This window comes from Papio anubis, chromosome 3 (genome assembly GCF_008728515.1).
Source record: "Papio anubis isolate 15944 chromosome 3, Panubis1.0, whole genome shotgun sequence".
NCBI lineage: Eukaryota > Metazoa > Chordata > Mammalia > Primates > Cercopithecidae > Papio > Papio anubis.
This window is the reverse complement of record NC_044978.1, coordinates 160,010,659-160,025,300: the sequence shown is the minus strand read 5'-3', so window position 1 is coordinate 160,025,300 and position 14,642 is coordinate 160,010,659. Positions and strand designations below refer to the sequence as shown.

At 35.6% G+C, this 14,642-nt stretch overlaps 1 protein-coding gene across 3 annotated transcripts in view; it reads left to right on the top strand.

The window, feature by feature from the left end:
* TBC1D19 (TBC1 domain family member 19) overlaps window positions 1-12,854 on the top strand; it is a 157,976-nt gene extending 145,122 nt beyond the window's left edge. For 2 of the 3 annotated variants that reach the window (XR_001902400.3, XM_017958626.3), the window contains 3 exons: window positions 5,030-5,145; window positions 10,462-10,532; window positions 11,514-12,854. Coding sequence is in view for 2 of the 3 variants with exons in the window: in XM_017958626.3 (XP_017814115.1) it covers window positions 5,030-5,145; window positions 10,462-10,532; window positions 11,514-11,588 (262 nt within the window). In the remaining variant the exon portion in view is untranslated. The remainder of the gene's footprint in view (window positions 1-5,029; window positions 5,146-10,461; window positions 10,533-11,513) is intronic. The other variant, XM_003898560.4, reaches the window with a different exon arrangement.
* The last annotated feature ends 1,788 nt before the right edge of the window (window positions 12,855-14,642 follow it).

The following is a 14,642-nucleotide window of genomic DNA, read 5'->3' as shown; positions in this document are numbered from 1 at the left end:
GCTGAGTGGGTGGAAATTTAATCCAGATTCAAATTCCATTTCTGTTAAGCTTTGTAATCCTGGTGAAGTTTTTTAATTTATCAAAGCCTCAATTTCTTTATGTTAAGATAATTCAGTTTATTTATCTTAAAAATCAAGAGAATTAGTACCTTGCAGAGTTGTTTAAAGATTGAATGATTATAAAGATGGAGATAGCAATCAAGATGGAAATAGAGATAGATAGGTATATAATCTCGTTTTTATAAAGTACCATTGAATTTCAGCCATCTTAGAGATGGCCTTTATAAAATAATACCTCATATCATCCATTGATAATACTGAGCGGATACCCTTTCCTTTGTAGCCATTAAAAAATAAAATTCTATTCATGATTCAGAAGTATTTTATATGAGCATAAGACTTTCATTCTTAAACTTGTAGTAAATTGACTTCTTTATGCTATTGTGAAATGAACATTGGAGTATAAGTAGGGTTTTCTTTACTAGGATGAAGACATTTAGTTCATTACTAGAAACTAAAATGGTATTTTTTCTAGCCTATTTATATACTTTACTTATTAAAAGAAATAAATTTATTTCAATGACATGATAAACATTAAAATTCCTATGTAGGAAAATTGTAAAAATTCTAATTGTCAAGGTAGAAATCATTTTTTAAAAAACTGAAGCTCTTGGAAGCTTTTTAACTTTGAATTTAATTTCTTTAATAGATACAGGACTACTTGGGTTATCTATTTCTTTTTGAATAAGCTTCAGTAGTTTATGTCTTTTACTAGGTTATCATATTTATAAACAAAGTTATTCATACTATTCTCTATGCTTAGCCTTTTTAATATTTCTAGGGTTAGCAGTGACATCATTTTTGTCATTCCTGATATTAGTAATTGTAATCTCCCATTTTTTCTTGATTATTCTGGCTACAGGTTTATCAATTTTATTCGTCTTTGAAAGAATCAGTTTTTTGTTCCATTGATTCTTTTTCTCTGTTGTTTTTCTGCTTCAATTTATTTCTACTCATATTTATTATTTTCTTCTTTTTGCTTGCATTAGATTTATTTTGCTCTTGTCTTTCTGCTTGTTTAAGGTGGAAGTTAGATCATTGATTTGGGGACCTTTCTTTTTTTTCTAATATAAGCATTAATGTTACAGATTTCCCTCAAATTACCTCTTTACCTCCACCCAACAAATTTTGATATGTTATATTTTCATTTTTATTTAATTAGAAATGTTTTGTAATTTCTCCTGTGGTTTCCTCTTTGAATATGGGTTATGTAAAAGTATGTTGTTTAATTTCTAAATATTTGGAAAGATATCTTTCTTCGTTTATTTCTGTTTTAATTCTGTTGCAGTTAGACAACATGCTTCATATGATTTCAGTTGTTTTAAATGTGTTGAAGTTTGTTTTTGGATCCAGAACATGATCTGTCTTGGTCCATGTGCACCTGAAAAAACTTTGTATTCTGCAAGTATTGGGCAGAATGTCATATAAATGTCAAGGAAATCAAGTTTGTTAATAATGATGTTCAAACCTTGTATACACTTACTAATTTTCTGTCTACTTTTTCTATTGATTATCGAAAGAGGAATGTGAAAGGCTCTAATTATAATTGTGGATTTTGTCTCTGTCTTCCTTTAGTGCTGTATTTGTTTTTTTCTTCATGTATTTTGATGCTTTGATTTTAGGAGAATTGATCACTTTATTATTATATAATGTCCTGTTTTATTCCTAGTAATAAATCTACTATGTCTGATATTAATATAACCATTCCAGCTTTTTAAAAATTATAATTGCATGATACATTCTTTTCTGTTCTTTTACTTAACATATTATCAATATCTTTTTTTAAGTGGGTTTCTTGTTGAAAGTATAGTTGGGTCTTCCTATGTGGCAGTCTGTTTCTTAATTGGTATGTTTATACCATTTATATTTAATATAATTGATATTATTGAATTGAAATCAACTATCTTTCTAAATTTTTTTAGTTGTTCCATGTTCTCTTTATTCCTTTTTTCTCATTCTCTGCCTACTTTTGAATTGAACATTTTTTTATTCCATTTTATCTCCACTATTAGATTTTTATACTTTTTAAAGTATGTTTTTGATGGATGCCATGAGGTTTACAATATACTTCTTCTTTTCTTTTTTTTTTTTTCTTGAGATGGAGTCTTGCTCTGTCGCCCAGGCTGGAGTGCAGTGACGCGATCTCGGCTCACTGCAACCTCACCTCCCTGGTTCAAGCAATTCCCCTGCCTCAGCCTCCCAAGTAGCTGGGATTATAGGTGCATGCCACCATGCGTGGCTAATTTTTTTTTTTGTATTTCTAGTAGAGATGGGGTTTCACCATGTTGGCCAGACTGGTCTTGGACTCCTGACCTCAGGCAATCTGCCTGCCTTGGCCTCCCAAAGTGCTGGGATTATAGGCGTGAGCCACTGCACCTAGCCAATATACTTCTTTAATTAATCACATTCTACCTTCAAATAAATTTCAGGCCTAGATGGCTTCACTGGCAAAATCTACCAAGCACTTCAGGAAGAAATGATATCAGTCCTTATTTTTCTCTGGCTACTATCAAGATTTTTGTTTTCAGTTGTCACCACTTTGATTATTCTATATCTAGGCATAGATTTCTTTGGATTTATCCTTTTGGGAGTTTGCTAAGCTTAAATTTATAAGTTTATGTCTTTTGACAAATTTGGAAGTTTTGACCCATTATTCCTTTAAATATTTTTTTGTGCACCATACTCATTCTTCTTTTCTTCTGGGATTCCAGTGACACAAATGTTGAAACTTTTGATATAAAAGAAAAAAAGAAGATGAAGAAAAATTAAGTTTATTATTTTCTCACAAGTCCTTGCAGGTCTATTTTTTTTTTCCATAGAGACAGGTTCTTGCTTTGTTGCTCAGGCTGGTCTCAAACTCCTGGCTTTAAGTATTCCTCCTGCCTCAGTCTCCCAAAGCACTGGGATTACAGCCATCACCACACACAGCACTTCACTTTTTCTTAATTCTTTTTCTGTATGGTGTAGATTGAACATTTTCTACTGATCTATAGTCAAATTCTCTGTCTCTTTCCTCCATCATTTTCGTTTTACTATTAGATCCCATCTAGTGAGATGTTTTTGTGTGGTTTTTCAGTTCTACAATTTTCATCTGGTTCTTCATACAAAACATATTGAACTGTACACTAATAAGGGTAATTTCTACTATACTGTAGTTTCCCCTTATCTGTGGGAGATACATTTCAAGACCCCCAGTGGATGCCTGAAACTGTGGATAGTACTGAGCCCTATATATACACCATGATGTTTTTCCCTATATATACATAACTATGATAAAGTTCAGTTTATAATTAGGCACAGCAAGAGATTTACAATAACTAATAATAAAATAGAGCAATTATAACAATATGCAAGCATCACTACTCTTACTCTTTGGGGCCATTATTAAGTAAAAAATAATAATAATAAGGGTTACTTGAACACAGGCGCTGTGATACCAGGACAGTCAACCTGATAACCAATGCAGCTTCTAAGTGACTAACGTGTGGGTAGCATGTGCAGCATGGATACACTGGACAAAGTGATGATTCATGTCTGGAGTGGGACCGTGTGAGCTTTCACCGGGCTACTCAGAACAGCACACAATTTAAAATTTATGGATTATCTTTGGAATTTTTCATTTAATATTCTTGGACTGTTGGTGACCACAGTTGGCTATGGATAACTGAAACCACAGAAAGTGAAACCATGGGGAGACGACTGTACATAAATTATAGCACAATAAACTTTATTTCTCAAAAGCTATGCTATGGTATTTCTGTATTGGTGGGTGGGGATGTGTGGCACTATTCCTCAAATATGACACTATGAGAATTTGAGTAAAATGAACTAGCTGAAGTTAATAATTTTGACTTTAAATTCAAATGTGTTTTGTAAGTTATTAAAATTCCAGTGGCCCAAAGTTTCTTTTGTATATATAAAGAGATATTCTAAGGCCACCCAAAAAGCTTAATTAGTCAATACTAGTGCCTACATGTACTTTGTTATATTAGAACAATAGTTAGACAGTATTGAGGAATTTCTGAAACTTGAGGATCTTTTTCAGTCTTAAGATAATTAATACAGTGACACCAACCAAGGCAACCTCTGGGTCCTTTTCTGTCCTTTAAGAGAATAGCACAGATGTTTATTGACATAATATGATAATTCCAGCAAGCAGTTTGGCTAGCACCTGTCAGGGACAGTCAAATGATATTAGATGCTAATAGATAATACAGAAATGTGAGGAACTAGTTGATCTCTTGAGGCACCAGGGCCAAAGAGTTCATTTCCTGATTTCAGAGATAAATTGTTATTGTAACGTAACCTACTTGTAAGTAGTGAGATCTCATACATCTTGAATTTTTTTAGTGAAATAGAATTTAATTGAATTTTCTGGCTGATCTTTCAGAGTTCTATAACCTCCTAACTGAAATGAAGAGTTTGAAATCAGAAATCTGTTTCTAATGTCTCATAGCTTTAAAACTATTTTTGTCCTTATACTTGTTATTTTATTTTATTCATCTTATATAGCCATTTGACTGAAATGTAGAAAATAATTTATTAAATTGAGAAAATATGAAGGCATTGAACAATCTTTCAAGTATTTTGAATAAAAATTCAAATTATTTTGGATTGCCTGGAATTAAGACTATCAGAAGGTCAGCTCATTGATAGCTAAGTAGTATACACTCTAAAAAACAGAATATAGAAGTGGGTTTTATAAAGGCTGACTTCTAGAATAAAGGAGGACCCAGCATGTGTAATTCTTCCTCTTAATACTTTGAGACCACTAATTTGAGGACTTATGGTTTCTCATCACTGCACTTTTGCAGCTTTCAAGAAAGTACTTAAGTTTTAAATGCCCAGGTTATTTCTAAGACTCTTGAAAGAGTTACCTTAACAATAGAATTGGTTGGGTTCTTCTGATATTGCATTTTCATAAGAAAATTTCAGTGGTAAATTAATTTTTATTTTTCCTTGCTTATAGACTTCGTATATCATTTAAGTGGATGGTTCGAGCTTTCTCTGGATACTTAGCTACAGATCAGCTCTTGCTTTTATGGGATAGAATCCTAGGATACAACTCTCTGGAAATTCTTGCTGGTAAGAGTAAATGCTTGTTTGTAAAACACGTGCTGTTTCTATAATAAGGTCCCTTTTCTTCCTAACATTCACCACCTGTAACTAGAATTTATTTGTCATTTCTAATGCATGAACAATTAATAGATATATCTGGCTTTGAAGATAAGTACCAACAAAAACTGCAGTCTTGATATTTTTATGTAACTGCACAATACCAGCCTACTTCTAGTCTTTCTTCCCAGCTCCCAGGAAAGTTCATTTTCCCTTCCCTTTCCGTCTCCCCTTTTAGTCCAGCTAGGTCTCACTATCTCCCAGCACCTATGAGGTCTGTGCAGCAGAGTGTAGATATACTTCCCTTCTCCTCTGGACTCCCCTGCTACCTTAGCAGTCTGTTCTTTGCCCCATCTCAACACCTAAGATCCAAACTGAGGCTAAGCCTCCCTGCATGGCTGAAACCTCAGCTCTTCTGTGTCTGTTTATAAAAGAAGTTAAAACCTTTTCCTTTTTGCTAACAGTCTCTGACTTCCTCCCTGGTGGCTGAGTTTCCCCTTTTATTCTCTCAGGCCAAAAACTATTTCATCTTTTTTTTCAGGAAGTCACAAATTTATCTTTTATTTAATAATTAAGCAGTTCTTACAACAGATGTATGCCCAAGGCAATTATATGATTACAAAGAGGGCATATATTTCTAATTAATTATATTATTTTGCTTCCCTTGTACACAATAGACTCAATTATTTTATTATTGAGATTATCAGGATATTCAAATAATAATTACAATGTTTTCACAATAGATAGGAATCAGAAAAGTTGGCAGAATGTTTCCATACCTTAAATTGATAGCATTATAAAATCACCTCTCTGGGCTGCTGTGGAAATAAAGCTTAGTTGAAGAAAAATATGATAGGAAGATTCTCTAGGTACCATATTAACATATTTGGGTTTTTTTTGTTTGGTTGGTTGTTTTTTTTTGAGACACTCTCACTCTGTCGCCCAAGCTGGGGTACAGTGGCATAATGTTGGCTCACTGCAACCTCTACTTCCTGGGTTAAAGTGAGTCTCCCTCCTCAACCTCCTGAATAGCTGAGATTACAGGTGCCTGCCACCACACTCAGGTAATTTTTGTATTTTTAGTAGAGACGGGGTTTTACCATGTTGGCCAGGTTGGTCTGAAACTCCTGACCTCAAGTGATCCACCCGCCTTGGCCTCCCAGAGTGCTGGGATTACAGGTGTGAGCCTCCACGCCCAGCCTTCACATATTCTTGAATGCTGAGAAGTCTATAGTTACAGATACTGGGTAGCATATGTCCCTGGGTGATAGTTACCCTGGTATAATGAGAGATATCACTGATTAATATTTTTAGCAACTTCTAGTTTTCTTCTCTCTCAATTTTTAAAAAAACCTGTACAAATATGAGTTAGGAAATAATGGTCTGCCCTCATTTCTTTTGGCTGAATGGCAGTAGCATATATAATCTAGCAAGAGAAGGAATCCTCAAGATTGTTGAGTATAACTTTTTCTAAACATTGTTTACGAGCTGTTCTTATCCTCTGTTGGGACACTTCAGTATTGGGCAATCCCTGCCTTACCTGGTGGCCCATTTCATTTCTGGATAATATGGCTCGTTAAAATGTACTCCTGTTAAACCAAGGTAATTATCATGTTCTCTCTACTCTCACATTTTTGCCTGTCCCCAAAGTCTTCTATTTTCCAAGCTAAGTAGCCTTGTTTTCTCCTGTCATTTCTCAAGTGAGAGAATTGTAGACTTTTAACCAAATGTCTGTCCTCTGAGTGTACCAGAAAATTTGAAGAGTACTGTGTATAGCACTCAGTATCATTTTTAAAGAGACATTAAAGCATGTTTAAAAGGAGGGCTCAGTATAAGAAAATACTTTTTAATAATTAGGACTTTCAAAAAGTAGAATGGGTTCTTTAACTGTGATGTGAAGGGTCAAGAGGTTTCATACCTTGAAAGAAATGTTGAATTAGAAAACCTTCAAGCCCTCTTTCTATTTAAATTCTCTCATTCTGTGCCTTATCACCCCTTAGCAAACTGAAGGAACAGAGAAATAAATGTATGTTGAATACTGTATTTGCTCTAAGCCAGGTACTCTTCTGTGAGCTCAACAATTAATGAAAAGGTTACTGAAGAATAGGTAGAAATGTAGTCTGCATTATTGCTTCCACCCATTTTCCCTGAGTGCTTTAAAAAAATCTACAGGGAAGAATTCTGGAACATCTAGAAATGGAACTAGACTGAAGGAAGCTCCCCTACCATGGAATTCAGATAAAGAACCACAGGGTAAATAATTTCATGTAAATGTATACAAATTAGTTTTGATTATTTCATATACCTTTGGTATGAGTATTTTGGAACCACATTTTTCTGATCAAGTGGGTTACTATGCAGTCTTGAGAAATGTTTTCATAAATGTCACTGGCTTTAATTGTGAATTAATTAGAGCCTTTTGAAGAACAGTTTAAAGCAAAGTTATCTTAATGTTCTTGATAGAATTGCTTAGAATTAAAGTAATAAGACCAAAAGAAAATACTAGAGCCTCTATATTTCATATGAAGCATAATTTCAGTTGAAAATATCCCAAAGTGTAGACCTTTCCTCCCTTGGCAAACAAGCCTGTCCTGTGGAAGGGCTGGGCAAACCAAACATGAAGCAGATGGAAAGGAACTTCTGTGATGTGACACCAAGATAAATAAAGGTTATGAGCACATAAGCATTTTGGATGCTGAGGTCAATTAGTGAACTGCTCTTTTTCCCCTTCTTATCTACCTTTGGAGAAACAGTTTTCCACTATGTAAAACTCTTTCCTGCTGGAGCAGAAAATTTGGCCAGCCTGTCAAGCTTTCAGCAACTATGTTCAATTATATACAAAAAAGGAAGTAGTAATCATATTCTTTAACGGCTAAAATGCCTGCACTATACAAAATATTATTCCAGATATTAGGAAGCTGTAAAAAATTGCTGGTCTACAGAAATAGTTTTCTTTGATATTCTTGTAAACATGAAACTCAGTGACTATTTAAAGTATTCATGTTTTCTCCATTTCAGTTAAGGAGTAAATCCTTTGTTGCAGATCTCTTGTATCTCCTGTTACATATTCACTAACTGCAGCTGACTTGACTTTTTAAAATTTTACCATTCCCATCTTTTTCTCCAGAATTTTTCTCTCTAAGGAGTTCTAATGCTTTTTTGCTCGACTGTACAAAATCTCTTGTCCCTTAGAAAAGTGCCTGTGCTTCCCAGTCACTGGTTGCACTTGGCCTTTATCTGGGGAAATTAAGAGGCCTTGCTGCTGACTTCTGTTCCTCAGGCACAATGACCAGGACCACTGTAGCAGCATCCTTCATGCCATCTCTGGAAAGTCATTCTGATAGACAGCAGAGCCAATGATTCTTAGGAAAGCACACAGATTATCATGTCAGAGATGAGTGGTTGCTGCTTACTTTCAGCCTCAATAGTGTCTTCACATAGTGGTTAGATGCACAACTCCAGAGCCAAGGTTGAGTATTGGCTTTACTGTTTTCTACGTGTCACCCCACTCACTATGCTTCACTCTCTGTATTAGTAAAATGGGCTATTAATAGTATTTAACTCACAGAATTGGTATGAGAATTACTTATTCTCTTTGTAAAAATGTATTTTAAAAAATATATGTGTTTGCATTAGGTATGCACTATACCTAGGAACCAGTCTTCCAAATAATTTTGAATATTTCTTTTTCATTTTTTTTGTTTTCTGTTTTTTGTTTTTTTGAGACAAGGTCTCACTCTGTTACCCAGGCTAGAGCGCAGTGGCACAAGCATAGCTCACTACAGCCTAGAACTCCTGGGTCAAGCATTCCTCTGCCTCAGTCTCCCAAGTAGCTGGGACTATAGGCATGCACCACCATGCCTGGCTTATTTTTTAAATTTTTTGTAGAGACCAGGGTCTTGCTTTGTTTTCCAGTCTGGTCTTCAACTCCTAGGCTCACACAATCCTCCTGTCTCAGCCTCCCAAAGCACTGGGATTGCAGGCATGAGTCACTGTGCCCAGTATTTTGAATATTTCTTACCATTAATTTCCTAAACTTCAATGACTTGTTGGGTAGAGAATCCACTACCATCACTGGTGATGGAGAGAAAAGGAGGTAAGTCAAGAGTTAACTCCAAGCAGTACCATCTCCTTGTCAGGGTCACCTGCCTTTTAAATGGGTCCTTCTATTGTTTATGACTCACTCCCTCACATGGAGTTTTATGGTAGGTTATATAAGTTTTGCATGTTAGCGTTGCTCTTTTTCCATATGCATATGTTTAATGGAAACAATAATCCAAATGTTATTTTAAATTTTTTTTTAAGAGACAGGTTTTTGCCATGTTGCCCAGGCTGTGAAACTCCTGAGCTCAAGACACTTCTCCTGCCTCAGCTTCCCAGTTAGCTGGTACTACAGGTGTGCACCACCATGCCTGGCCTCCAGTGTTGTTTTCTACTTAATGTATATTATTGATCTTTAAGTTGTCTTGTAATGTTTGGATTTTTTTGAAGTTTCACTTCTTTTTTCCTGTAGCCAACATTAAATTAAATGTCAATATCAATCCCACAGCAGCCCTCCATACAGATATATCCATTTGTGAAACTCTTAAGAAATTCAGTGTTGTGTATAAAAATTTAACGAAAAATTATAAAAATATTTTTTAAGAAAAGGCTTTAAAGCCACATTTCTATCAGGACACTTCCTTGGTACATATGAAACATAATCTATTTAAAAATTCAGCCTCCATATAACGTTTCAGAAGCCTCTCTACTACATTAGGAAGAAATACCTGCACCAAAATAAACCTTAATCTGTAAGACAGTCATTAGGCCAGGCATAGTGGCTCACCCCTGTAATCCCAGCACTTTGGGAGGGTGAGGCAGGATGATCACTTGAGCCCAGGAATTCAAGACCAGCCTAGGCAACATAGTAAGACCTTATCTCTATTAAAAAAAAAAAAAAAAAAAAAAAAAAAAAAAAAACTCATTAGATCTTCATGCCATTTTAAAACGGTTTAAGTTGTAGATTTGAAAGAAATAACTTTTAAAGTGGCCTTTTTAAAGAACACTGAATTTTTCTTTTTCTCAAAACTGTGGTGTTCAGTTTGTCTGGCCATCAGTCACTGTTCTTTAGAGCAGACAATTTCTGTTCATCATAAGACCTTAACTCAGAATGCGGGGATGTGGTTGGTTGTGTAAAGCACTAGTTCTGAATTTCCATGCAGTGGGTTTTGGGCATAGCATAGCAGTAACCGTGCTGGGCTGATGAGTAGGCGAACAGTTGAAATAGTGTGCATTCTTTTCCAGTGCTGGCAGCTGCCGTGTTTGCTTTCCGAGCAGTGAACCTGATGGAGGTGACATCACTGGCTGCAGCTGAAGTAAGGATAAGTTTCACTCAGATGGGATGGAAATAGTTTCTGAGGGATTGCCAGGCTGTCATTTTAGTGTCTGATGCATAGGACACGCATTACTTGCAGCCAGATTTTTTAACTCGGGTAAAACCTGTTAAGTTATGAGCTAATAATACTTAAGGATTCAAATTTCTTTAATTACTTGAGAAAAGTCTTCTTATGAAGGAGTAATAAACAAGATTATTATAGGAAACCATTATAACCATATGGGAAACCAGATACCTGGTAATTTTAGTAGAAACAATTGGGGTTTATGTTGCATTTTTTTATTGTTCATGTCGATGCATTATTTTCACAGAAGGAAAACTACTTGAGAGAGTTAAAGAACATGTATTTGGGTGATATAGTGAAGATACATGGGCTTTTTTGGTTATTTAAAATTGTGAGTTAATTATTTAAAGCTGATTTCTTGTCAGTGATATAATTTATACCTGAAATATGGTTCAATTAAATAGTGCTTACTGTATTATTCTATTTGTTATCTTTCACAGAAATATAAATTTTTCCTTAAAATAGCTGCCTGCATTTTTGTTTAAAGGGAAGAGGATGTTTATGCATCTTGCAACTGAATAAACATTAGTTCCATCTCAAAATGACTTCCTGCAGTCAGTCAGTCCTTACACTAGAATAACAGGACTAGGAATCATAATGTACGCTTATTTATAGAAGCAAGTTGAAATGTTAAACCTGTTATAAACTCTTGCTACCTTGTATATTTGAAGAAGACCGAGGCTAACATCCAGGTTATTTTCTGCAGCACGTTTTAGCATTTTGCACATGTACTACCATTAAGATATTCTGAAAAGAGAAGGAAAGTTGTAGCTTTAGTACTAAGATTTAGGACAAATCCAAAGACGAGCTTAGTGTCAAAATTACATAGTAATTATGTTTACCTTATCTCATAGACTTCGCTTTGCCATTAATAATTCTTTTTATTTTTTGTTTCAGGCAGTTCTTGCTGACCTTTCTACTTTAAAAGTAATGCCTCTTCTTCAAATTTTTCTGTTTGCTACTGTCACCTGATCTTCTTCACAGTCACTGACAACACATCTAGTTTTTCATTAGAAACAAATCATGAACTATGCAAACTCTGCATAAAACCAAAATGAAACTTTGCATATAAGCCAATAAAGATCATGTTCCCTCTTCAGTTAAACCTAAGTAGTTTCTCACTTTTTGAAACAATAACTCTGCACCAAATATTGCATCGCATGCTGCTGATTTTCAAGAGAGAAGCAATAAACACAACTTCTGCTAAATTGAGCATTATATATATAATATTATAATATATATATAATCCTGACTTGTAAATGGCATGTAATAATATATGCAATAAGAACTAAAGATACTGTAATAAACTTCAAGAGGTAATGTAGCTTCTTGGATAATTCTTTTATGTCAGTTTATAAATTTATCTCTAGATAATGTATTGTTTTGTCTCATAAATTGCTCTTCACTCAGAGCCAGGGGTGGAGTAGGGTGTGAGAACACTTGAAAAAGATAATGTTTTTAAGTAGGAATTCAAAAATTGCTTAAATGATGTTTTAAGCAACTTTTTACACCCCAGGGATTTTCTACATTTCTCTCCATTTTATTTCTCTCTTTAAACATCTCTACTGGGGAAGGTCGAATACAGTTGTCTCCGTCTAGCAATATTTTATGCTTGACTCTCTGAAAGTCAGAAAATTATAGTTGATCCCTTTTCACTTCTCAACCTTCCTTCTCTTGCTTAGAAGACTTGACATTGCCAAGACCTGTTGCCAGCTTCTGTTACTTTGTAACTATGCAAGGAAGACACCCAAGAGAATGAGGAGTCAAAACCACATTCACTTTTGCTGAAGCTTGGTTTCACAAGGTATACTTCTGGGGCAGAGCCCCTGAGAGAGATTAAAAGTAGGTAGTAGGCATTCATTCTAAACTGCAGACATTATGCAAGGCATCAGCCTTATTTTGGGCTTTATTATAAGTGAAGGGTCTTATTTTATATTACTTCCTAAAGACCTACCATTTCTGTAATATGGAGGAAAAAGTATGTGGGGGAAAAAGTCCGAAAGCTATTGTCCTTTGATTTTAGTTTCAAATTTAAGATGCTGATCACTTCACTAAAACTAAATCAGTAGATTGATACTCTTATTGATTGCCTGGAATTTTATTTTTACCCAAATGTATTTTATGAATCTTTTATTTTGGCAGTATATATTAGGAAAAATGCTTGTTGATTTCCTAAGAGCTGAATAATAATTTATTCCACGATTGATTCTTAATAAACCCCATTTTATTGCTTTTGAAGGTGATGCAGTTATAATCCTATGGTTTGCCATTCTTTGTTTCCGAATGTACATTAATTGACAGGAAAAGCACACACCCATGACTATTATCTACTCAGAAAATGGCTAAATATTAGGAAGAGAGTGAGTTTTAAATGATCTGGTTCACGTGCATACAGATATGCCCATCTTTGACTTTTTTCTTTAGGAGAATATGCTTTAGCTTTTTTTAAAGAGGCAATGTAATAGTGTAGTACACTAGACTGGAGAATTCTGGTCCTCAGATGGGGGAATTTTGGTCCTCCTGTAAATTCCTAGATAATTTAAGCTCTCTTACCTGTAATTGGGGTTGAGGGACTGGTAACAAATGGTAGGAAATTATTGTATCTGCTCCTTTTACCTTACAGGTAGGTAAGGACCTGTAGGACCAAATAAGAAAATACTATATTTGAAAGTAATTTTTAAAACTGCAAAGCACCAAGCAAATGAAGGATATTGTTGGTACTTAGTTTGTATATGACGTTTTAAGGACAAGTAGTAGAAGATGATAGATGAAGACTGCACAATTTCATTAGCATTTCTATCATTTAACCTGATAATTTAAGACTCTGTCTGTAAAAATGAATGGACCATGCCATAGCAGATCCTTTCATTTGAAACAGGTGGCTCTAGGCAGTAGATCTAAATCTGAATCCCAAAGCCAGACTTGGTTGACAACCACCCACTTTGCTGCTTCCCCAGACCCCTCTCTGCCAAGCACTGCTCTTGGCTGCTTGTTAAAACACTGCACTGAGGGTCATCGGGCTGCCTTACCCACGCTTTTTTTTTTTTTTTTTTTTTTTTTTTTTGACGCAGTCTGGCTCTGTCACCCAGGCTGGAGTGCAGTGATACGATCTCGGCTCACTGAAACCTCCACCTCCTGGGTTCAAGTGACTCTCCTGCCTCAGCCTCACAAGTAGCTGGGACTACAGGCATGCGCCATAACACCTGGCTGATTTTTTGTATTTTTAGTAGAGACGGGTTTTCACCATGTCAGCCAGCCAGGTCTCGAACTCCTGACCTCAAGTGATCCACCCGCCTCAGCCTCCCAAAGTGCTGGGATTATAGGCGTGAGTGACCACGCCAGACCTGTCCACTCCATCTTTAACCACGCCTCCTTAGGCTCCCTCATTTGACTTCCTTTCTCTTGCATCCTCCTGTGCCATCTCCTCCCAACCCCTGACACCCCCTTCACAACTGCTCTGCCAGTGATTACAAAGATTGGAGTGAATAGTGATACACTGGCATTGGTGTAGCCTAATAGGCGGTTCTTCAGGATGTCAGTTCACCCGCTAATGTGATACGTTATGACTTTATAGTATGGAAGAGTTTATTGAATAATGGTTTTGTTGAGAATGCTTTGGTAATGCAGTGTTCTGGCTAATTGAAATTTCCAGCTTGTCTTAACTTCACAACCCCCCACACTCAGTATGTACTCTCTCCTCCTATTTTGCAGGGAAAATAGAGACCATTAAGCTTGAGTTGTCTCAGCCTTCTATTTCAGAATTTAGCTTTATCTCTCCCCCCAGATTTATCTCCTTCCTTCTTGCATTAAGAAGTGTCTAGTCTAGTCTAGTCCTATAGTTCTCTGAATGCAGATTTGATTGTGCCACTTCTATGCTTCAAAAACTCAACAACTTCTCATTACCTAAAGGATAAAGGCTAGGCTCTGTAGCATAACAGGAAAAAGTTTTCATCGCTTGGCCTTTTCATTCTTATGTTCCCACAGTGACCCATTATCCTGTACTTCAGCCTCACTGGGTTCCATGCT